This window comes from Castor canadensis, chromosome 14 (genome assembly GCF_047511655.1).
Source record: "Castor canadensis chromosome 14, mCasCan1.hap1v2, whole genome shotgun sequence".
NCBI lineage: Eukaryota > Metazoa > Chordata > Mammalia > Rodentia > Castoridae > Castor > Castor canadensis.
The window spans coordinates 26,542,104-26,567,341 of record NC_133399.1 but is presented as its reverse complement, the minus strand read 5'-3'; the positions used below and the strand labels follow the sequence as shown (position 1 = coordinate 26,567,341).

Here is a 25,238-nt window from a genome sequence, read left to right as displayed (position 1 = left end):
CACTTAGTTTTTACTGTTATAATTAGCTTATCTCCAAAGGACTATGCAACGAATGTGGGGTGTAACTTGTCCCAGGGGTCTCTGTCCTTGTTATCTAAAATAACCCTGACCCAAAAACTGATGCTCTCCTACTAATTTTCTTCCTGATACTTTTTTTTTTTTTAATAGTGCTGGGGCTGGAACCCAGGATCTCTCACAGGCTAAGTACTCAACTCTACTACTAAGCTACACCTCCAGCCCCTAGTGAGTACTTAACATTCACCAAAATGACCATCATTTGCTTTTGCTTTTGTTCACTTAACGGACATTGATGGCGCATCTACTGTGCGTGAGCATTCTGGCAGAGAAGAGAGCAAGCAGCGGGTGCAAAGGCCCTAGGGTGGGAACATGCCAAGAATTTTTTTTTTTTTCTGGCAGTGCTGGGAATCAAACCAGAGCCAGGTGAATGCTAGGCAAGTGTTCTACCACTGAGATACGCACCCCCCCACCAACCTCCCAAGTACTGTTTTAAGATACTAGAGACAAATGGATAAGACAAGAAAGACAAGAAAAGTCGTATCTTTAAATTTCTCCTATCTTAATGGGAGTCAGAGCAGTGATATATAATTTACTACCAGGTGATAAGTAGATAAGAGGCTGGAGAGGAAAGGGAGTGGTCGGGGTGGGCTTCTCTGAGGAGGTGGCAAGAACTGAAGGAGGAGATGAAGGTAGCATGTGGGTATTTGGGGAAAATTCATGGACTGAACCGGGTGCTGATGGCTCAAGCCTGTAATCCTAGCTATTCAGAAGGCAGAGGTCAGGAGGATGGAGGTTCAAAGCCAGCTAGGGCAAAATAGTTCTTGAGACTCTATCTCGGAAAAAACCCATCACAAAAAAGGACTGGTGGAGTGGCTCAAGGCTTAGACCCTGAGTTCAAACCCCAGTACCGCAAAAGAAAAAAAAAAATTCATGAACTCTGGCCTGGCCTGTGGCCCTTTCCCAACTCACTGCCCCACCCCCATCACAGCTGGTGCTCAGGTTTCCTTAGAGAGGAGGGAAATTCCACTAGGGTTGCAGGCCCCAGGCCTCTGCCTGTCTCCTCTCTAGCTGGCTGTCCAGTAAGCTGGGTGTCAGGTGGGATTCCAGCTCAGGGAGACCCCCAACCATATTCAACACCTGCCTCTAAAAGAGCCATTGGGGCCCCTACCTCCAGGCAATGGCGTGTCATCATCTGAGCCCGGCTGGCAACCCACCCCCAGCTGCACCCCATCTGGGCTTGCTCTGAGTGAGGCTGTGGCCCCCCTTTCCATGGCAAGGAGGGGGTTGAGGGGTCTTTCTTCAGCCCAGCTGTAGGATCTGGACTTAGCCCACTGAGTCCAAATTCAGATAGGCACTTCCCTGACTAGCAGCTGTGCAATCCTGAGCGACTTGCTTAACCTCTCTGAACCTACATTTCCGTAAGAGTTTATAACAGCTCCTACCTCCTGATGAGTCAAATCTTTATGCCTGGAAAGGGTTTGATGAAGGTCACCTTTGGGGGACACAAAGTCTTAGAGGGCCTGTTGTGTCCCCCTGAGACCACCTCTCCAGCATGTACCTGGGATAGAGAAAGGCCCAGTCACCAACCGCCAGGCTGTCTCTTTGAAGGAAAGCAAGGAGGCCCCAGGCTTAATGAATCACTGGGAAGGGCTGGACAGTATGGATAGCTACCTAGGGGAAAAGGTCAAGGTTGACACTTGTTTTCCCCGAAGCTACTGCAGTCCCAGCTCAGGGTGTGTGTTGGTGGGGAGGAGGGAATTTGGGAAAGCTGGCAAAGACTGAGTTGCCTGGGCAGTGGTCACCCTCCCCCGCCCCACCTGGCCCAGCCATGGTCACTCTCAGAGAGCAGCGACCTATACCCCAAAGACATAACCACTACCACAAAGAGAAATCGAACCATTTATTAGCCCAGGTCTGGGTGTCTGGTGTGGGGCAGGGAGGGGGGCATCTGGGAAGCTATATGAGGGGAGATGAGCCCCCTATTGGCTCTTTGCCCCCCAAAGCCCCCCTCTCCCAGCCTTTGCGTTCACAAGAAATTATTTTGAGGCGTGAGGTTTTTCTCTCTCCGTGGAGACATAAGCCAGTAATTCCAAAGGAGTCTGGGAAGAGCCGGGCCCCCCACACCCATGTTTGGCAGCTTCAACATAGACAAGGACACAGGAGGAGACGGAGTAGGTGGGGATCATGGCAGGGAGGAGGTCACAGACACCACACTCTTGCACACACAGACACACATAAATATAGTTTGTACCGCAACAGCCTTTCCATCTATCCACAGGATTTAGTAAAGTCCTTCTGGGGCAGGTGACAGGAGAGCGTCCCCAGGAAATGTCCCTGGCATCCCACCCCCATGCTCTGTTCAAGACAACTTGCAGAGAGCTCAAGGCTGCCCTGCCTGAGGGGACCCTGGGAGGGACTGGGGAGGAAGGTGTAGAGCTGGGCTGGTTTTGGGGGTGGGAGTGCCACCATGAGCATACATCTCCCCCAGGATTTTCTCAAGTGTTACCCGGCCCCACTGGGGAGGTCCCAAAGCCCTCCTTAGCCCCCCGCAAACAAGTTTTTCCAGCCTTTGGCCATTTTTTCCGTGCCCCAAATAGTGCAACAGTCCAATGAAGTCTGAGAATGGGGAATGGGGATCGGCCACCCCCCCTTCCCCATCTCCACCCCGTGGCTTCCTTTCTGGGCATAGGAGAGGAAAGGGAAGAAGTAGCCAAAGTGGGGGGACTGATGAAGTTTGGGGAAGCTGTGGATTTGAGCCTGGGAGGGACAGGAAGGAAGCCTCCAGTCCCCTGAGGACAGTGGTTCCAAAGACATGGCCTGAGGCTGTCCAGAGAAGGTGGCAGGTGGGATAAATTCACAGAGGGGAGGGGCAGGATGGACGGTCAGACAGGACAATGTAGAAATCCTTTGTACCAGGGGGTAAACTGCTCCCGGTCTGATTGCCTGCCAACTGTCACCCTTTAAAGGTCCTCACACTCCCCACATTGCAGCAATGCCATCTGGCTGGTCAGTGCCTCCACTGGCCACCCTGGCTGGGAACTATTTTCAGTTCCACACAGGTCTGTGGGGGTGGGGACATCTTGTTGCTTGGTGGCCCCTCGTCTCTGTCTGAGGTCACCCAGTGCCTCCCCTCCACGCAGCTCTTGGTGGCCTGGTTATAGGTCTATCCTCCTTTAGACCACTGTGTTGCCCTCCAGAAACGTGGGGGACGTGGGCATGTGAGTGCCTCTCTCCAGCGAGCTGGAACTGCGAAGGGGCAGGAGCCGGTGTCCTGGTGTCCCATCCCGCTGTCCTGGTCCCCCGGCCCCACGTCGCCAGCACTGCAGGGGTCGCAGCACTTCCCTCCGAAGGTCCCGACTGCGCCACGTGTAGATGACAGGGTTGAGCAGCGAGTTGAGAGTCGCGAAGGCAAAAAAGTAATGGGCTTTGTAGAGGACGGGGCAGGACCGCACGGGACAGGCGTAGTCTAAGAGGAGAACGCTGAAAGCAGGAAGCCAGCAGGCGATGAAGACGCCCAGCACGATGGTGACCGTCTTGAGCAGGGCCAGCGTCTGCGGGCCAGCCAGGTCGGCATGGCTTGAGCGGACCACACAGTAGATTCGGATGTACAGAGCGACAATGGCTAGTAAGATGACAGAAAAGATGGTCACCACACACAGCACGTAGTGCTTGGCGTAGAGGGGCAGGACGGTGGAACAGGCCTCCAGGTGGCCCAGGCAGTTCCAGCCAAGGATGGGCAGTCCCCCCAGGACCAGCGAGATGAGCCATGAGGCTCCGATAAGCAGAAGCATGCGACAGCTCTTATCGCTGCCATACAGTTTGACCTTGGCAATGGCCACGTGCCGCTCGATGGCGATGGCCAGGAGGCTGAAGACAGACGCTGAGAGGGTGATGAAGGCGGAGCCCTCGCGGGCAAACCACTGTAAAGGTGTCAAATGCAACGTGACAGGGCCAGAGAGCAAGGTATTGGCGACAAAGGCCATGCCCGCCAGCAGATCCGAGGCGGCCAGGTTGCCTAGGAACAGGTACATGGCCGAGTGGAACTTGCTGTTCCTCGCCACCGCGATGAGCACCAGCAGGTTCTCGATCACGATGGCACAGCAGAGGACGATGATGAAGGCCGAGGCCACCTGGCGGGAGGGCGTCTCCTGCGTGTCCAGTGTCTCCTTGGTATAATTGTAGTGTTCCAACACCTTGTTGGAATTGAGGTACTCAGAGTACAAGCCGCCCATGGTGGGGCTCAGTGGCCGGCTGGGGCCATGAGGCTGTCAGAACTGCAGAGAAGAGAGACAGACAGACAGACAAGAGGTCAGAATCATGGCTGCTGCTTGGGCTGTGACCTTGCAGAGTGGAGGTTCAAGTTCAGACTCTGTGACTCCCGGCTGAATGCCCACATGAAGTCGGCATCATTTCCATTTGACAGATTGGCTGTCACAGAGGTCAATTCACTTTCCCAAAGCCTCTAAGCTAGCGAGTGGCAGGGCCAGAGAAACTGGCTCCACGGCTTCCATAAACTCTCAACATTCTCTTCCAAAGGAACAGCAGGGCGAGGTGGTGCACACCTGTAAGCCCAGCACTGGGGAGACTGAGGCGGGAGGATGGTAAGTTGGAAGCCAGCTTGGGCTACATAGAGAGTTCCAGGCCAGCCTGGGGTATAGAGAAAGACCCTGTCTCAAAATAGCAATACATTTTTAAAAAATCGAGGGAAGCCGGGCGCCAGTGGCTCACGCCTGTAATCCTAGCTACTTAGGAGGCAGAGATCAGGAGGATCGAGGTCCGAAGCCAGCCTGGGCAAAAAGTTCATGAGACCCAGTGTCAAAAAAACCCATCACAAAAAAGGGCTGGTGGAGTGGCTCAAGGTGTAGCCCTGAGTTCAAGCCCCAGTACCACCAAAAAAAAAAAGAAAAGTCAAGGGAACAAAGATAAGCATGGTAAGTGGAATACACCCTGGGTTCCAAAAAACTTAGCTCACCTACCCAGAGAACAAGCTTTAGGTAGGGCCTGGAGGGTCTCTTTTTTTGGTGGGACTGGGGTTTGAACTCTGGGCTTCCCACTCACAAAGCAGGTGCTCTACTGCTTGAGCCACACCTCCAGTCCATTTTGCTCTGGTTATTTTGGAGATGGGGGTCTCTGGAACTATTTGCCTGGGCTGGCCTTGAACCTTGATCCTCCCAATCTCAGCCTCTCAAGTAGCTAGGATTACAGTTGTGAGCTACCAGTGCCCAGCTAATCTGTCCTCTTCTTGAACACACAGGAGCCTCAGGCTTCATGCCACCTGGTGACCAGAGGTCAGTGAGATTTCTTGTCACTGATACCACCAGATCCTGCTCATTACTACCACTGCCCAGATTTCAGGCTGTGTCTAAGCCTAGAGGCCATGGGTCCTCCCAAAGATAAGAACTTGGGGAGACACCAGGGCGGCCCTGAGGTTCAGGCATGCCAGAGTCACACTATCTTCAAGCACATAGACCTTGGGGTCAATGCAGATAAGTTCACTCCCTCTCCAACTCTGACACATCAGGCAAGTCCTTCAACAACAGTCAGCCTCATTGCCTCAACAGCCTCATCTGTGCAATGGGTACAAGAGAGCAACCTTCACAGGGACGATGGGAAATTCATTTTAAAGAATGCATAAAGCCAGGAAGATGGTGTGCATCTGTAATCCCAGCACTTAAGAGTCTGAGTACGAGAATGGCTGAACCTAGCACTTCAAGACCAGCCTGGGCAACAGAGCAAGACCCCAGCTCCAAAATAAAATAAAGACCACAAGGCACAATTAGCACTCAACAAGTATTAGCTAATGGTATTAGCTTCCCTCTTTCCAGCAAACACAGTGATCCAGGCTGGGTGTCCTCTACCCCTCCCCCCCCTTTTTTTTTTTTTGATGGTGGTACTGGGGTTTGAACTCACAGCCTCACACTTCTAGATTGGCACTCTACCACTTGAGCCAGGCCCCCACCCCACCCCATGTTTTGAAAGCATGCTGACTAAGCCAACTAAGTGCATTTCTCAACAGTCTGTTCTCATCAGCACCATCCAGCCCTGCCCTGGGACAGAGGGTCCCCGAGGGTAGGCAGGGCGCTTGCACCCCCTTCCCAGCAAGGATGAAATCCAGATGTGTGAGGCCCCTGAAACAAACAGGGTAGAGTCCTACTCATATCCGGTGTTGGGAAGGCTGGCTGAGGGGGAGATGTTGGGATGGGGTGGGGAGAGGTCACCAGAGACCCCTCTGGGAGGTCCTGGCTTGGAAGATGGGGCAGCTGCTAAGTCATGTGAGCTGTGAGGAGGCGTGCAGCCATGCAGGGAGGGGAGAAGGTATTTGTTTTCATGAAAGCCTGAGTCACCCACCCCTCCTTTCAAAGAAAACTGAGCCGTGGGGGAAGGGGCAGGAGGAGGCCTGTGTGGGCAGGGAGGATGAGACCCGCACAGCGTGGCCAGCTTGGGGTGGGGTAGGGGGCTTCTTAGAGAAGCCAGGATAGTGCCTGCCTTTCATGAGGGGAACAGGGAGGAAACTCCAGCCCTTAGCCAAATGGAGGAGCAAGGGGGGACAGCTAGGAGTCCGCCCCTGGCCCTGGAAACACGCCTGGACCACATGTGTGAGCCAAAGCGTCATTCCAGAAAAGGCCGGTTAGGCTGGTTCCTTGTGAGCCTAGGAGTGATGGGGGGCGTCCGGGGTCGCTTAGCCATCTCACTTCCCGGACGCCCCCATGGAGGGGCATCCTGGCCTCCAGCCCTACAGAGGCAGCTGCTCCCCCTGGGCAGAGGGACATCCGTCCTAGTTTGGGAACAGAGAAGAGCTTGTACATGTCCTCGGGGACGGCTGCCCCGCCCTGATCGCCACACAGAGGTCCCTTGTTTCCCTGCCGGACAAGGCCCCGGGCGCCCCGATGCCCTCTGCCCGCTGCAGCGGGTCACAGGCAAGCTCAGGGCCGTGGCCTTAGCAGACCAGCCGTCGGACCGGAAACAGCCCGTGCCCTGATTGGCTCATTTTCAATCCCAGGGCACTGAGCGATTTGCCTATTGGCGAGAACGGCCCATCCTCAGCCTCTGATTGGTACAAATGGGGGCGCTCTATGTGCAGCGTGCTGGAGCTTGGTTCTTTCCGACCATCGAGTTAACGCTGTGTGATTGTCCCTGTGGGGCAGTTTGAACCGCGGCCTGACCGCTGGGTCACCCCATCAGTCGCCCCCAGGCTGCCCTGACCTGCTGGGCCCCGCCTGGGGTTCATAATTGAGAGTCAAGTTCCCCCCCCCTCGCAAGCCTGAGAAGCAGGCTCACTCGTGGGCAAGAAGCCCCAGGGTGTGTTCCTTCAGCCACCCATGGGGGCTGCAGTCTGGAAGAGAAAGATTTACAGCCACTTCCTGGAGAAATAAGAAATGTGTGCAACCCACACACCCCAGGGACTGACCAGAAAGTCTGACTTCTTCCCTGGGGAAGAAGACAGAGGGTACTACTGCCCTGCTCTGCAGACCCAGGAAGCTAGGCCTCTGCAGGGAAGGGCAGCTCTGGTTAGAAAAGGAAAACTGAGGCCTGCACTGTCTCCTAGTCTCATCTTCCCCACTAAAACCTTCCTAAGGTGGGGGAGCCTAGGCAGGTTAGAGCTTTCTAGAAAGAGGAAGCAGGGCCCAAGGGTTGACGTTGGCAGAAAAGTCACTTCCAGGAGGAATACAGGACAGTCCTGCCTGCTCCCTCTCCCTCGTGCCAAACTCCCAGGCCTAGCTAAATGCAGAGCCTGTCTCTTGCTCACATCCACCAGAGCAGTCCCCACTCCCTCTCAGACACCCAGGAAGATGCCACTGCATTCAGAACTGGAGATGGAATGTCCAGGCCTGAAATAGAACAAGAAGGACAAGGGACAAGGTTCAGAGGGAAGGGAAGAGGGGTTGGAGATTTAGCTCAGTGGAAGAGCGCTTGCCTGGCAAGTGTAAGGCCCTGAGTTCGGTCCCCAGCACCGGGGAAAAAAAAAAAAAAAAAACAGAGGGAAGGGAAGATAGACCTAGATGTGACTGTTGGGCTGAAGAAAGACTCAGTGGCTTCCAGGATCCCCTCCACCCTCTTTCAGTTCCAGAGAGGCAGACCCCATCCTCATGGTTCCCACTGGTCACCCACAGATGCCCACACCCCCTACCAAGAGCATCCCTTCCTCACCTTCTCTTTCTTTTAGTTTCCTTCTGGTCACAGTCTCCCCCCCGCCCCCCCCCCCCCACATACATTGCCATTCTCCACCAATCAGTCAGGGAGAGCTGTTTAACTCATGTTTTAACCTCTGTCATGGCCCAGCTCCACAATCTTCTATGGCTCCCTAGGGCCCCAGTGGTGTAACTCCAGCTCATCTACACTCCTCCCACTCTCCCCCAGGGATAAACCACCTTAACCACACTAGCAATTCATGGGCCATCCGGGTCTCTATCTCAGAGCCTTTGCTCCTGTTCTACCTGGTTACATTCATCCCCTAAAATCCTTGAATGAGGGTCTCCTCATCTCTCAGGTGTCCATTGCTTTTGTCACTTTCTCAGAAAGACCTCCCCCGACCAGCAGTCTACAGTAGCAGCCTTACTAAAACCCTTTCTATCACAGTATCTTGCTTTATTCTCACAACAGTTGCCACCGTCAGAAATTATTTTGTTTTCTGTCTAGCTTCCAGAGTACCATGTGAGTTGCCTGGAGGTTAGCGATCAAGTTCATTCACAGCCCCTCCAAGGATAGTGCAAAGAAGACACTCAGGAGTGGAGTTGATGAATGAATGAATGAACGAACGAACCAACTCGAGGGTGGAGACTTCTAAGTGCAGTCCAGGCCCAAGCAAGAGCAAAACGGGCTGGAGACGCCTGGGTGCCACATCAAGTCCCCCCAACCATTACCACCCGGAGAAGCCCAGAGGGTCTCCATAGAGACGGCAGCTGGACCCGCCCCCGCCCGGCGGCGCGCTCTCGGCCTCCTTATCTGGCCGAGGAATGCGCGGTATCCACACTCGCTGGGCGCTGGGGCGGCGCCTTCTCTCTCCCGAGACTGCCACACGCGCGGGACCCCCACACCTCCCAGTAGGGGTGGGCGACTCCCCTCGATCCCGCCAGGAGCCCCGCCTCCAGGTCCCCGGAGGACTGGGAAAGGGAGGAAACCCTGGCTGCAGCAACTGCTCCACCCGTGCCGCGCCACGCGGGGGGACCGTGGACTCAGCGAGTAGCGCCTGGAGCGTCTGACAATGGCAGAGACGGGGGAGGGAGTGGAAATCCCCGGGTGAGTCAACCCGCGCCGGAGAAGGGGGCCAGGTGCGGACGCTCTGAGGTGTCGGGAACTACATGGAGTGCACGCCACGCGTGTCTTCACCCACGCCCCAACCCTGCGCCAGAGGGGAGAGAAGGTGACCGAGGCACGCAGTCACTCTCCCATTTCTTCCAGAACTAAGCCACGCCCCCGAAGGGGGACTAGAGGAGACACTAGAGGACAACTCCGGGAAACTGAGGCAGAAAGCTAGCTGCGCCGGTGGTGGGCGACTGACCTCCCCGGGGGACACCGCCCCTTCGCTTGGAGCCTCTGCTGTGCTTAGCACCTTTCTCCTTGGCCCAGCTCCAAACAGCCAGGAGGGGTACAGTACCCCTCCCCCCCAAACACATTCCCCAAAACCCGGGTCCTTGGAAACACCGTCCTGCCTCCCAAAGTCTCCACCGAAAGCGCTCGGATTTCGCCTTCTCTCCGGCGCCAACTTCCTGCCCCGCGGAAGGCGGGGAGCGCAGTCTTGGGGGTTCGCGGCCGAGTCATCTGGGGCCGCCTGGGGTCGTGGGGAGGGCGCACGGTGCCCAACCCCTCCGTGCAGCATGAACCCGGGCGGCGCGTGCATGCCTGCTTGTTCCCCCGGTCGCTGGCTGGGCCCCCCGGCTCCGATCCCGCAGCCTCAGGGGACCCGGCCCGCCTTTTCTGTCCCCCCCCCCACCCCGCTTTCGCCATGCGCGCTCACCTGGCTAAGCCGGCCCGGGTCCCTGCCCTGGCCAGAGGGGCCTTGGCGTCTGTGTCCCCGGGGCGGCCGTGGCTAGGGCTGGGGCTGCTTGCCGGGCTCGGCAGCGTCCCGGGTTGGGGACCGGGACAGAAGGGGGCGGGGAGAGCCGCCGCCTCGCACCCCCCCACCCGCCCCGCTCACCCCGCCCTCCTCTCCTCCCCTTTCCGGAGGCGGCTGCAATGAATTCCAGATGTGACCGGCCAGCCAGCCGGGACGCGCCGGGGACCAACAGGGCCCGCGCGCAGGGCCCCTTTGTCCGCCCCCCCCCACGCCTCTGGCCCGCCCCTCCCAGCCCCTACCCGTGAGAACCCGCCGGCGCGTGACGTCACGCACCCCGTGACGTCATAGTCAGCCTCGCCAGGTGGCGTCAACCTGAAACAACTGTCTTCAAGGCTCAACCCTGGGAGGACCTGGAATTGGAGGAGAGCCTGGGGTCGCCTTTACTTATCACCAAGGAGCCACGAAGCACCTACTGTGTGTCAGCGCAGCAAACAGGCATTCTGGGTCTGCTGAGTCCATTCATCCAGTTGCTACAGAGTACCCCACCTCGTCCCAAACTCAGGCGTGCTTTGCTTTGATGTGGCGGGCAGAATTCACTCTCTACCTTTATTTCCTAGGAGACTGGAGGCACAGTGTGTCCTGCCTGTCTCTGTAGACCGCTGCCCTGCCTCACTGCCTTGGAAGTGAAGTGGCACATGGTGGTGCACTCTCCCTTTCCCTTCCTCCAGCTTTTCCTGGGCACTTCTGTGTGCCTGAATGCAGAAATGAAAATCGCTTTCATTTCATTTACGTGTGTGTGTGTGTGTGTGTGTGTGTGTGTGTGTGTGTGTGTGTGTGTAAAACCAGGGACTTGACAAGTGAGCCCTTAGCACTTTTCATTTTTTTTGGAGGTACTGGGGTTTGAACTCAGGGCTTTATGCTTGTAAAGCAGGCACTCTACCACTAGAGCTACACCTCCGTTTCATTCTGCTGCTTATTTTGGAGATGGGGGGGTCTCAAGAACTATCTGCCCAGGCTGGTCTCGAACCTCAGTCCTCTGGATCTCAGCCTCCCAAGTGGCTAGGATTATAGGTTGGAGCCACTGCTGCTTGGGTAGGCCTTTAATTTTTTTCACAGGGTACAGGAGCTGGGGATGTAGCTTGGTGATACAGACCTTGCTTAGCTAAGGCACAAGGCCCTGGGTTCCATCCTCAGCACTGAAGAAGAAAATTAAAAAAAAAAAAAGTACCATTTGTGCAAATGTACACATTATCTGTTTAGGTGTTCATTGGCCCAACTAAGCACCTACTCTGTTCCAGACACTAAAGACTGGAACATATCAGGTATTAAAATGGCCAAAACCCAGTGGAGCTGAAGTTCTGTATCCATGACAGTGCAGAAACAAGAAACTGGTCTATTTCCTGGATAAGGAATAAAGAGATGAGAGAGGGATGAGAAGAAGGCCACTCTGCTTTCATTCTCTGAATTCTTTCTACTTTTTGACTTTTGCAACGTGTGCATACATGTCCTATTCCAACAATAAATTAAAGAAACTAAGGCTGCTTGATACTCACACAGTGTAACTAATAAAACAGAGGGAGTGGCAAGTTACAGTCGAGGTACACAGTACCTTAGTATAGAGTGGCTCAAAGCAAAAGGAATAAGAAAATACCAATGGAGACATTGATGACCATTCAAAATTAAAATGGGCCTGGGCATGGTGCTTCATTTATGTAATCCCAGCTACTCCAGAGGCAGAGACCAGGAGGATTGCAGTTCCAAGCCAGCCTGGGCAAAAAGTTCTCGAGACCCCATCTCAACCAATAAAAAGCTGGGTGTGGTGACACATGCCTGTCATCCCAGCTATGCAGAAGCATAAATAGGAGGACTGTAGTCCAGGCTTACCTGAACAGGAACAGCAAGACCCTATTCAAAAAATATCGAAAGAAAAGAGGGCTGGTGGAGTGGCTCAAGTGGTAGAGTACCTGCCTAGCAAGTGCCAGACCCTCAATTCAAACCCTAGTACTGGACAAAAAAAAAAAAAAAAAAAGGAATAGTTTTCTGTGCACTGATGGGAAGCCATCTTCAACTTATTCAATTGAGCTGGGTGCTTGTGGCTCACACCTATAATCCTGGCTCCTTGGGAGGCTGAGATCAGGAGGGTAGTGGGGTCTAGGGCAGCCCAGGCAAATAGTTCAAGAGACCCCTAAGACCCCATCTCCAAAACAACCAAAATGGACTGGAGCTGTGGCTCAAGTGGTACAGAGTGAAGCCCTGAGTTCAAACACCAGGCCCGTAAAATAAATAAATAAATAAATAAATAAATAAATAAATAATCAGACAGTTGCCAGTGGCTCACACTTGTAATCCCAGCTACTCAGGAGGAAAGAGATCAGGATTGAGGTTCAAGCCAGCGCCGCAATTAGTTGGAGAGACCCTATCTTGAAAAAACCCATCATAAATAAGAGCTGGTGGAGTGGCTCAAGGTGTAGTTCAAACCCCACTACTGCAAAAAAAAAAAAATGTGGACAGATACGCATGACTTGTCTGCATTTCTGAGCTGTATAAATATGTACACATTTGCATGTGGACTTATGGGTTATCTCCAGGGAAAGGTATGAGACAACTCGTCACAGTCGTTACCCTCAGGGACAGGAGCTGTGGACAGGGAAATAAGGTAAAAGGGGGCTTGCTTTCCACCAGGTGCCCTGGGGAACTGTTTAAAAGTTTTAGCTTGTATTACCAACCCAAAAAATTTACAGACTTGAGAGATAAAAGTTAACAAGTTTCCAGACTTCTAGTTGCAAAATTACTCATAATAATAATTAATATTAAAAAATTAATAACTAACTGTTTCAGGGTGTTTTTTGTTTTGTTTTGTTTTGTTTGGTGCTGGGATGAAACCCAGGGCCTCCATGTTCTAAGGGCTCTACCACTGAGCTCCCTCTCCACCACAATCACACGGTTAATGAGCACAACAATATCCTCATTCAACATATGCAGCTTCAATTTATATTAAGAAACGTATTTAAATTATCAGTAAAGGAGTTGGGGTGTAGCTGAATGGTAGAGTGTGCACTTAGCTGCCCAAACCCCTGAATTTGATTCCCAGCACCACAAAAATAATCAATAAGGAAATGAATATTGCTAGGCATGGCAGCTCACGTCTATAATCCCAGCTATTCTGGAGGTAGAGGCAGGAGGATCACAAGTCGAGGCTGCCAGGCAATGGTGGCTCACAGCTACAATTCTAGCAGAGATTGGAGGACCAAGTTCCAAGTCAATACTGGCAGATAGTTTGTGAGACCCTATCTTGAAAACACCCATCATAAAACAGGGCTGATGGAGTGGTTCAAGTGGTAGAGCACCTGCCTAGCAAGCCTGAAGCCCTGAGTTCAAAGTCTAGTGCTGCCAAAAAAAAAAAAAAATCGAGTCTAGCTGCCCAGAGGTACTGTGAGACCTTATATCAAAAATTTTAAAAAAGACTAGCACTTTCCTAGTATAGGCAAGGTCCTGAATTCCATCCCCAATACTACAAAAAGAAAATAAAAACCTGACAGTCTGAAGGAGGAGACAGAGGGTCCAAACACTGGAGTTGTTTTAGGCTTGAACTCAGGGCATACACCTTGAGCCACTCCACCATCCTTTTTTCTGTGATGGGTATTTTGGAGATAATGCTGTGTTGAACTATTTGCCTGGGCTGGCTTTGAACCGTGATCTTCCTGGTCTCTGCTTCCCGAGTAGCTAGGATTACAGGCATGAGCCACAGGCACCCAGCCTGAATAAGGAGCTTTGAAGGGGAGATAAGGAGGTTAGCGACTGATCATTCTAGACTTCACTCCTTTTGCTGAGCTAGATTTCAGTGTCAACTGGGTTCTAGTCCACACCTTGGGGTTCACTTGGACCTCGGCAAAACCTCTCTGCCTCCTCCTCCACCATTAGAGATGTGTCACCAAGGACACCTTCCAGAAGCCAGATGTTCAACCCACAGGGGAGGAGGTGAAAAAGAAAAGAAAAGAAAAAAAAAAAAACAACTGGGTCCTCTCCTTGGCTATAGAAGCGGAAATATCAGAGCTGTGTGGGGACCTGAAGGTGGGAGGGGAGGAAGTGCCCCCCCCGACCTTGTCTTGCTTGGGCTGGCTCAGCAATTTGCCATCTCCCCACTGACATGGGGGTGGGGTTGATGTCAGGGCCGCAGACATATCCGGCTGTCTGCCAGGGGAACAGACAAAGGTGATGTCCCTAGGGGGAACGCAGACGGGCCAACATGCAACTTCCGCCTCTTGGCAGCCTCAGGCAACACGAGGTCTCCTTCAGGTCACCTGGAAGGCACCTGAGGCCTGACTTCCTGATGGTCTAAGGAGGTCAGAGGGACAGCTGGGCCCTGACCTGGGGGGCCCTCCTGAGTGAGGGAACGGCTGAGGAGGAAGGAAATAGAACTTTTTTTTTTCTTGGAGAGCTCCCAGAAGGGGAAATAGAGGACAAGAAAGTGCTCGGACAAGCTTGGAGTACTTCCACTAATGAAGGAGTCATCCATATAATATCTAATGCTCACGCCACCAGGACTGAATGCTGGGTGAGGCTCTGTGAACCCTCACAATCCAAGGATTAATATTATCAACCCATTTTAAAGATGAGGAAAACTGAGTGGCTTGAGTGTGTCCCCTGACACTTAATGAGTTGAATTTTTCCTTTTTGGGATATGAACTAGGGGCCTCATGCTTGCCCAGCAGGCATTCTACCACTTGAGCCACTTCACCAGCCCTTTTTTGTGTTGGGTATCTTTGAGATACGATCTCCAGAACTATTTTCCCTGGCTGGCCTCGAACCTTGATCCTCCTGATCTCTGCCTCCTGAGTAGCTAGGATTATACGAGTGAGCCACTGGGGCCCAGCTGAGTTGAAATTTAAGAGTAGGTATTTAATCTGCTGTGGTGTCTAGAGGTGGGGCCTCAGCATGGTGACTAGGATTAGATAAGGTCATCAGGGTGGAGCCCCCAAGATTGAATCCCAGTGATTTTATAAGACAAGGCGAGCTGAGCCAGGTATGGTAATGTTTGCCTGTAATCTCAAACAATTCAGAGTGGAGATCAGGAGGATCGTGGTTCCAGGCCAGCCCTGGCAGAGTTTTAGAGACCCCATCTCAACAAAACAAGCAGAGTATGGTGGCCGTGACTGTGAGCCCAGCTGTGTGAGAGACAGAGGTAGGAGGATCCTGCTCTGAGGCCCAGTGGGGACAAAAAGTTAACACTTTAGGGGGTGGGGGGTAAGGGAGGGGGCAGGGGAAAGGGGGAGTAATGACCCAATCATTGTATGCACCTATGACTAAAGGAAATTAAAAAAAAAAAGTAACACCTTATTTGAAAAATAATCTAAAGCAAAAAGGGCTGGACATGTGGCTGCAGAGCACCTTCCCAGCAAGCCCAAGGTCCTGAGTTCAAACACCAGTACTACAAAAGAAGAAGAAGAAGAAGAAGAAGAAAACCAGCAGCAGTGGCAGGCATGCTGAGGGAGAGGGTGTAACTGAATGGCAGAGCACCTAGCCAGCATGCATGAGGCGTGATCTCCAGCACCAGGAAAAACAAGAAGAGGAAGGAGGACCAGAAGAGACACACAGACACGACACACCGCCTCACACCGGGCAATGCCCTGCATGTTCTGGACATCTGCCAGCAAGAAGGCTACTACCAGCCAGGCGCCTGTGGCTCACACCTATAATCCTAGCTACTGAGGAGGCAGAGATCGGGAAGACCACAGTTCGAGGCCAGCCTGGGAAAAATAGTTTGTGAGACCCTAAATTGAAAATACCCAACATAGAGCTGGCAGAGTGGCTCAAATGGTAAAACATCTGTTTAGCAAGTGTGAGGTGCTGAGTTCAAACCTCAGTACCACAAAAAGCAAAACAAAACAAAAAAACCCGAGGCCATCACCAAGTGTTGTCCCTTGGCCTTGGACAATACTATGAACCAAGCAGAACCCCTTTTCTTTAAAAGTTACCTTGACTCAGGTACTTTGTTATAGTAATGAAAACAAACAAACAAACAAGTCTAATACACAGTGGCACATGGGAATGGTGGGATTTGAAATGGCTGGCTCCTCTTAATTTAGTATCCCTGGCTCCCTGTGCTCTTGTTCATCCTGTGTTCCCATCGGTCTCATGACACAATCCCTGGCCATGGTCCCAGGGGCTTGGAATTGAAGGGTGGACAACTGGACAATGGCGAAATATGGAATGTCCACAATGCAGGTGAGAGCAACCCTCTGACTTCCAATGCCATCCCCACCCCGCATATTTCTGCAAATCACCCCTGGCTTTCAGCAGGAGGAACTGCTTGGAGAGAACTTTTTCATGGTCGCCCCAGGCCTGGGGGAAGGGGCCCCAGGCTGCAGAGAGGCCTTCCAGATGCTGCTCTTGGCAGCTTGAGATCAGTCTAGCTGGCCATGGGCGTGAAGCCTACTTTCAGCCACGCTGCACAGGGGGAGGGATCGGAGGGGAGGCCCCTAAGGGAGGCCAGCCTCTGCCACGTCTGCACCAGCTGTGGCCTCTGGGTCCTAGAAGCCTGAGGGAAGGGTGGGATTGCTCTTGTGCCCAAGGAAGCATATGCAGAGAGGAGGGGAAGCCCAGTCCCCAGCAGCCCCTCCCACCTCTGCCCCAAGATAACAGCTGACACGTGTTGAAGGCATGGTCACTGTCCTAAGCATGTGAAAACTATTAACACATCAGCAAGGCATGGTGGCTCACGGCACTCACAGCACTCAGGAGGTGGAGGCAGGAGGATGGGGGAGTTCAAGGCCAGCCTGGGCTACATAGTGAGACCCTGTCTGAAAAACCAAATACAGAGCTGGGTGCCAGTGGCTCACACCTGAAATCCTAGCTACTCAGGAGGCAGAGATCAGGACTAAGGTTCAAAGCCAGCTCTTACCTCAAAAAAACCCATCACAAATAAGTTGGTGGAGTGGCTCAAGCAGTAGAGTGGCTGCCTAGCAAGTGTGAGGCCCTGAATTCAAACCCCAATGCCACCAAAAAAAAGAAAAGAAAAAAAAGGCAAGGGTCACATTATCCGTAACAGAATGGATGAAAATCAAGTGCATTGCAAGGAGGGGAAAAAAAGCCAAACACCAAGGCTACAACTGTGTGATTCCATTTTTAGAATGTTCTAGAAAATGCAAAAAAACAAAACAAAAACAAAAACAAAAAACCAAAACAAAATGATAGGGAGAGAACAGATCCGTGGTTGCCAAGGCTTGGGGGATGGAGCGGGGGTTGACGACAGAAGGGCACAGGGACTTTTTGGTAGTGGAACCATTTTACATCTTGATTGTGACAGTGCTTATGTCTGTGGAAACTTGGGCCACTGTGTACTTAAAAGGAAAGACTTTGTCGTATTAAAAACTAACAACAATTTTAAAGCATCCAAATTAAAAATCAGATTGCGCAAGAAACCCTAAGGGCAGCCGTGCTTCTTTCAGGGCCTCATCGGAGAACAATTTCAAACAGAGGGTATTTAATACAGGGATTGGCTACACAGATAAGAAACCAGAGGATACTGACAGTATTTGAAAACCAGGCTGGGCACAGTGATGGACGTCTAGACTCACAGCACTTGGGTGAGGGAAGCAGAATAGCGGGTTCAAGACCCTGTTACAAAAATAAATGAGTTGGATGCTATGGATCACACCTGTAATCCTTGTTACTAAGGAGGCTGAGTTTGGTAGAATTGAGGCTCAATGCTGCCCTGGCAAAAAAAACTCTCAGACCCCATCTCAACCAATAAAAGCTGAACATGGTGTCATACACCTGCCATCCTACCTATGCAGGAAGACTAAGCAGGGGGATTTGCAGTCCAGGCCAGTCTGGGCATAAACCCTATTTAAAAATAACCAAAGCAGCCAGACACTGGTGGCTCACACCTGTAATCCTAGCTACTCAGGAGGCAGAGATCAGGAGGATCGTGTTTTGAAGCCAGCCCAGGCAAATACTTTGTGAGACCCTATCTCAAAAATATTCATCACAAAAAAGGGCTGGTGGAGTGGCCGCCTAGCAAGCGTGAGGTCCTGAGTTCAAACCCCAGTACTGCAGATAACTAAATCATTATGAAAACTGGCATAATGTGAGATCATGTGGGATGGGAGATGCTGCCAGAAGTAGGTGGGGAGAACACCTTGGTTGCTTTCATCCTCTGGCCTCCCAGTGGTTAAATCTGACCAGAGTCATCAGGTAAGGGACGTGTTACAAGGTGAACCCCCAGCCACGCACAGATGATGTGAGGGTAGGCAAGTTTAATCCTGCCACAAAGCCTACAAACAGGCTAGGGGTGCGGCTCAGTGGCAGAGCCCTGGTCTGGCATGTGCAGGGCCCTGGGTTCCATCCCCAGCACAGCAAAGGGGAAAAAAAAAAAAAAGCATGCATAGAATGGGCAATTTTACCCCCATTTTACAGAGGAGGAAACTGAGACCCAGAGGCCAGATGTGACTTGCCCAGGGGTTCTACTGCTGCCAACACCTGCAGGGCTCCAGGCTTGTTCTATCCTCCCTGCCACCTCCCCCACAATAATTGTGGTTGCCCAGGGAACTGCAGCCAATGGAAATTCCCATGCAAATAAGCCCGGGTGGCCAATGGCGATGCATATGCAAATGAGCCCCACCCCCAAGGCTGGAGGGATTCCAGGAGAGGGACACTCTCCCCTCTAGGGGTTTGGCAGTTACCCACAAACTGAGCCAAAAACAAACCGGCAGCAGGTGCTCGGGCGGTTGATGGGGGTGGGGGACTGTCTCCTGCACCCATGCTCTGCACCTCCTAGCTGGAGGCTGATCCCCCATTATCCTGCCCGGAGCTCTGGGCTTTGTGAAGGGATTCAGGGAGCTAGGCAAGGCTGGATGTGGGGGCTCCTCCAGCTTCCAGTGTGCACCCTCCAAATTGCTGGGCTATCCACAGCTGCCAAAGGCCCTCTCTGGGCCCACATCCCCAGGGTCAGAGGTCACCTGCAATTAAGTCTTTGATTCACAGGAGATGGCTGGTTGCCTAGACCTTGAACCTCCACCCAAGCTCCAGCCAAAATGGTCAAACTTTTAAACTGTCTGTGTGCAGGTCTTGCAGTCATCGCCTCCTTTTTTAAGATTTATAATCAAGCCAGGTTAAGTGGCTCACACCTATAATTCCAGCTACTCAGAAGGCAGAGATCAGGAGGATTATGGTTAGAAGACAGCCCTGAGCAAATAGTTCATGAGACCCTATGTCGAAAAAACCCATCACAAAAGAAAGGCTGGTGGAGTGGCTCAAGCCTCACCAGCTAAGACAAGACCCTGAGTTCAAACACCAGTGCTGCCAAAAATATCAAAAGAAAGAAAGAAACAAAGACCTCTGTCCTGAAGGAGCTAATGTTCTAGTGATGGAGACCCGAGAAACGGGTCAAGGCTGGACGTGGGACTTCAAACCTGTAATCCCAGTTCTCAGGAAGCAGAGGAAGGAGAATCGTGGCTTGAAGACCAGTCTGGGCTACACAGCAAAACGGAAGGGAAGGGGCTGGGATGTAGCTCAGTGGTAGAGTGTTTGCCTACCATTCATAAGGCCCTGGGTTCTAAACCCAGCACAGGAACACACACACAAGAGTCTGGGGGTGTGGCTCAGTGGTAGAGTGCTTGCCTAGCATGCATGAGACCCTGGGTTTGATCTCCGGAGCCATAAAAACAAAATCAAAACAGTTTCATTTTTTGTTAGCATGTTGTGAAAATTTTAGAGATAAATGAAACAGGGAAGGGGGATGAGGCTTGTGGGGTAGGAAAGGGGGATTTTAGAGAAGGCATGCAGAGTTGGAGTGGGGGAGGAGTTGGGAGCAGAAGTGATCCAGGCAGTGCAAAGGGCCTGAGGTTGCAAGGTGATTGGCAGAAGCTGGAGTGGCTGGAGCCTTCTGGGGCACAATGAGGACTTTGGCTTTTGCTGTAAGAGAAACAGGACAGGATCTAACTCAGCTGTTTACAGACTCAGGTGTTTACAAACTGGAGCAGGGATGGAGTCACCATGAGGAGCAAGGGTGGAAGCCAGAGGCCTCCCATCCTCGACACAGCTCAGTAGAGGAGGTTTGTGTGTACCAAATGGACAGATTAGGAGGCCACAGCACCCAAGAGTTTACCTCTTGCCCAAGGACATCCACTCAATGAGTGGCAGCTCCTGGATTTGTCCCTCTGTCTATGTGACAAATCAAGTAAAAAAAAAATCATATATGGACATCTTATGTGCCCAGTGTCTTCAGAGGGATAGGGACTTTGGAACCCAGGATCCTGCAACAAGATGAAGAATGAAGGAATTCATGCAAGAAGCATTTACTGAGCACTACTGGTGTTCGGCACCATGCTGAATGCTGAGGCTGCAGCAGGAAACAAGGAAGGGTAAAGTTTGATGGTACGGCACTTGCCTAGCATTCGAGAGGCCCTGGGTTCCAATAAAAATTAAGATAAAAGAGAGCTGAGTGTGGTGGGGCACGCCTGTAATCTCAGAACTCAGGAGGCAGAGGCAAGAGGATTATGAGTTTGGAGCCAGCCTGGGCTACATAGTGGACACTACCTCAAAAAAGTCTCTAGGAAATTATATAGGATGTTAGAAAATAAAATACTGATGGAAGAAAATAGGGCATAGCTCGTAATAAAGTTTGTACTTAGCATGGACAAGGCCCTGGCTTCCATCCTCAGCACCAAAACAAACAAAAAAAGGGGGCAGAATAGAGGCATTAAAAGAGCCAGGGTTGAGACTGCTATTTTATTTTATTTTTTATTACTATATATATATATATATATATATATATATATTTTTTTTTTTTTTTTGAACTCAGGGCCTTCACCTTGAGCCACTCCGCCAGGCCTTTTAATGATGCATACTTTCAAGATAGGGTCTTTCAAACTGTTTTCCCCCCTGCTGGCTTCGAACCTCAGTCATCCTGATCTCTGCCTCTTCAGTAGCTAGGATTACAGGCATGAACCACTGTCGCCCAGCTGATCTGGTTATTTTGGAGATGGGCTCTTACAAACTATTTGCCTGAGCTGGTCTTGAACCTTGATCCCCCCAATGTCAGCTTCCAAAGTTGCTAGGATTACAGTCGTGAGCAAAGAATCCAAGGAGGTGAGGGAGCCAGCCATGCAGAAACCTGGGAAAGGTATGTTGCAAGCAGTAGGAACAGCAATGCAAAGGCCCTGGGGTAGGACTGGCATAAATGACAACCAATGAGAAAAGCAAGTAATGGTCAGCGAAGTCCAGCCAAACCCCTCACCCCCAACCAGACCTGCCCCATTCTAGGCCTGTGAAACTGTCCATTCCCTTGACCTGGTGCACACTTTATCCTCAGGCCAAAGTCCTGCTAGACCCTGGTCTGGGGTCATGGTTCAGAGGTAAAGCACTTGCCTACCATGGTTTGTGCCATCCCCAGTACTGCCAGGGTTGGAGAGTCCTGAAAGATCCTCAATTGTCAAAAAAGCTCTCAGATTAGCTGAATGCAGATTAGCTGAACACAAAACAGGGCTGGTGGAGGGTGGAATGGCTCAAGATGTAGGCCTTGAGTTTTTAGTGCCACACAAAAACAAAACAAAAAACCTCTCAGATTACAGCCCAGGGAAGCCCCCGCCCCCCTTCATAGAGGTTCCTCCCATGAGCCCCTTGGACTGTGCTGACCCCCCTCCCCCACCCTGGTCCCCCAGCCATCTATCTGTACTGATTAGGAGCATCTCAAACTAGCAGTACACAGTAGGTGTCTAATAAATCATTAAGCAATTCAGTGCTAAGCCATTGTTTATCACAGAAAAGCTAAACTCCTGGCACCTGGTAAATTTAGAAATCTGCCTGTAAGCTCAGAACTGGTTCTGGTAAGGAGACACACAGCTGTTTGTGGTGGTGGCTTCTGGGGGAGAATTGGGGGGGCCAGAGGACACACATTGGAGGGGACAGAGTTCTAGTTATCTTTTTTTTTTTTTGCAGTACTGGGGTTTGAGGTCAGGGCCTCATGCTTTCCTTTTTTATTATTATTCTTATATATTTCTTATTAGGATATATTCTTTATATGAGGAGGAGTCATAGTGACAATTCCAATTACACTTATATTATACATTATTTACATTGCCCCCACCGTCTCTCTTCAGCCCCCTCCCCACCCCACTTAAAGCAATTGGCCTCAGGCTCGCCATGTGAGCCACACCTCCAGTCCTTTTTGCTTTATTTATTTATTTATTTATTTTTTGCAGTACTGGGGTTTGAATTCAGGGCTTACACCTTGAGCCACTCCACCAGCCCTTTTCTGTGTTGGGTATTTTTCAAGATAGCATCTCATGAACTATTTGCCCTGGCTGGCTTCCAACCATGATCCTCCTGATCTCTGCCTCCTGAGTAGCTAGGATTACAGATATGAGCCACAGTGCTTGGTTTGAAATTTTCTTTACCAAGTGTGTGAACAACCACTAAAAACACCAAATGAATAAATAAAATGCTACAAAGTAGGGTAGGCAGCTGGGTGCCAGTGGCATGCCTGTAATCATAACCACCTGGGAGGCAGAGATCAGGAGGATTGAGATTCAAGACCATTCAGGGAAAATAGTTCTCAAGATCCCATCTCCAAATTAACCCGAGCGAAATGAACTGGAGGTGTGACTCAAGAAGTACAGAGCCTGCTTTGCAAGTGCAAAGCCCTGCGTTCAAACCCCAGTCCCTTCAAAACAAGCAAACAAAACACTAAGCCAAGCCAGGCATGGTGGTGCACTCCTCTGAGCCCAGTCCTCAGGAGGCTGTGGCAGGAAGATCCAGAATTTGAGGCTAGCATGGGCTACATAGTGAGACTGTTGCAAAAAACAAAACAAAAAAACCCACCACAACAACAAAATCTTACAGAATAAAGGAGTAAAAGACCTTTTAAAATTGAGAAGTAAATGGCCAAACAAGTATGTGGAAAGGTGCTCAGTACCACTCATCATCAGGGAAATGCAAATGAAAGCCACAATAAGAAGTTATTTTGGCCCAATTAAAGTGGCTATAAGCAAAAAGCCAAAAAAAAAAAAAAAGGGTGCAGAGAAAGGGAAACTCATACACAGAGACTGCAAACTATTTAGCTATTATGGAAATCAAAATGGAGGTTCCTCAAAACACTAAAAATAGAACAACCATATGATCCAGCTATCCCACTCCTGGGTATATCACCAAAGGAAGTAAAATCAGTATGTCAAGCAGATATTTTTGCTGGGTGTGGTGGCTGACGGCTGTAATCCCAACTAATTAGGAGGTGGAAATAGGAGAATAAGAGTTCAAGAGCAGCCCAGGCCAAAAGTTAGTAACACTCTATCTAAAAGCTAACTAGAGCAAAAAAGGGCTGGGAGCATGGCTTAAATGGGAGAGCACCTGCCTGGCAAGTGTGAGGCTCTGAGTTCAAACCCCAGTGCTGCCAAAAGAAAGATATCTACCCTGTCATGTGTATTGTGGCACTCTTCACAACAGCTAACATACGGAACCATCCAAGGTGATCTGGTGTAGGACAGGCTTGCAGCTTGGTGGTGTAGTGCTTGCCAAGCATTTGCAAGGCCCTGGGTTTGAGTGCCAGCGCTGCAAGAAAACAAAATTGTAGTCTATATATACAGTGGAATATTATTCAACCATAAAAAATAAAACCCTGTCTTTTGCAGCAACATGAATGGAACTGGAGGACACCGTACATGAAATAAGACAGGCACAGAAAGACAAGTATCACATGTTCTCACTCATGAGGAAGCTGCAAAAAAAATGGTTTCATGGGAATAGAGTAAAATAGTGGTTACCAGAGGTTGGGGAGGAGATTGGATGGGAGATAGAAGGTAGATAGCAGGTTCCATATACAGTTGTGGGGTCGGGGGCGGGGCTGGGGTGTAGCTCAGGGGTACACCACTTGCCTAGTCCTGGGTTGATCTCCAGCACTGCAAACTTAAAAAAAAAATTCCTGCTATCTCATTGTACATTTTGTCTTCTGCTTTTCAGATAGAAGGAACAACTTTTTTTCCTGGTGGAGCTGAGGATGGAACCCCTATTGTAAATTTGTATTAATATTTTGTAAAATAAAACCTCACAAAATATATAACCTTTGCAAACAAAAAGCCCTTTTTTTCTCTGTGGGACTGGGGTTTGAACTCAGGGCTTTGCACTTGCAAAGCAGGTGTTCTACTACTTGAGCCACACCTCCAGTCCATTTTGCTCTGGTTATTTTGGAAATGGGGTATCACGAACTATTTGCCCAGGCTGGACTTGAAACTCTAGCCTCCTGATCTCAGTCTCCCAAGTAGCTAGGATTACAGGTGTGACCCGCCAGCGTCTGGCTAAAAGCCCACCTCTTTAGCACGGTATTTAAACCCTGCAGGGTCCACCCCCCTGAAGTGTTTGGGCTGTTTCTCTTTGATGACACAAATCCCCTTTCGTACTCATACTAATGTTGCTTACTGAGTCTTCACCTGGTGCGGGGGCATGCGATGTTTTATCTTCATCATTGTATGGAAATCCCATAACGTCCCCACTTTCCAGATGAAGAAGCTGAGGCCACTTAGTCCACCGCACTGGCCTCCAGTGGACAGCCCTGGTCCGGTTTGGGGTCGTGGCGCCCTCTAGAGGTCGAGAAGAGAACATGACGTAAAAATGACCATTTGGATTATTGCTGCGAGGCCTCACGGGGAAGCGATCTGAAATCCGTGGTCTCTCCTCGGAGAGCCCTGGAGGGTGTGAGAGGGGCCAGCACCCTGGCCTAGAGGTGGGGGCAACACAGAACTGAGCTCAGGGGTTCCAGAGGGGCATAGCCCTGCCCTGGGGGACCTATGCAGGCAGATCCAGTACTGAAGGCTTTGGGCTGCATTTAAACCAAAGAACAAACGAACCAATGATACTGATACAGCCAGGCGTGGTGTTGCACGTCAGTAATCCCAGCACTCAGAAGACTGAGGCATTGAAGGCCAGCCCAGGCTAGGGAGCTTGTCTGGAAAAGAAAGGAAGAAAAGGAGAAGAGATTAAAAAAGGAAGGAAGGAAGGGAGGGAGGGAGGAAGGAAGGAAGGAAGGAAAAAAGGAAGGGAGGAAGGAGGGCAGGGGAAGAGAGGAGAAAAGGAAGGGAGGGAGGAAGGGAGGAAAGAAATTGGATACAGGAAAACTTAAGGCTAGAGGGCGTGGTCTATAAAAAGTTTAACGTTTATTGGCCGTATTCCCTTAGGTGCCCGCCCAGCCATGGGTGGGTCATTCATTCAGACTTCACGTTCATTGGCTGAATCA

At 51.1% G+C, this 25,238-nt stretch overlaps 1 protein-coding gene across 3 annotated transcripts; it reads right to left on the bottom strand.

Moving 5' to 3' along the window:
- Window positions 1-1,904: 1,904 nt before the first annotated feature.
- LOC109693168 (sphingosine 1-phosphate receptor 2) lies at window positions 1,905-25,150 on the bottom strand. 3 transcript variants are annotated; one of them, XM_074054095.1, is made up of 3 exons: window positions 24,853-25,148; window positions 24,436-24,585; window positions 1,905-4,292 (listed from the first exon to the last, which is right to left on the bottom strand). In XM_074054095.1, exon 3 carries the CDS (start codon window positions 4,248-4,250, stop codon window positions 3,192-3,194), a length of 1,059 nt encoding a protein of 352 aa, XP_073910196.1. In that variant the 5' UTR covers window positions 4,251-4,292; window positions 24,436-24,585; window positions 24,853-25,148; the 3' UTR covers window positions 1,905-3,191. The 3 variants fall into 3 exon arrangements, 2 of the variants coding, with proteins under 2 accessions (XP_073910196.1, XP_020029885.1); XR_002213015.2 differs by lacking the exon at window positions 1,905-4,292 and adding an exon at window positions 19,693-19,927 and having other exon boundaries at window positions 24,853-25,150; XM_020174296.2 differs by lacking the exons at window positions 24,436-24,585; window positions 24,853-25,148 and adding an exon at window positions 9,974-10,113.
- Window positions 25,151-25,238: the final 88 nt, after the last annotated feature.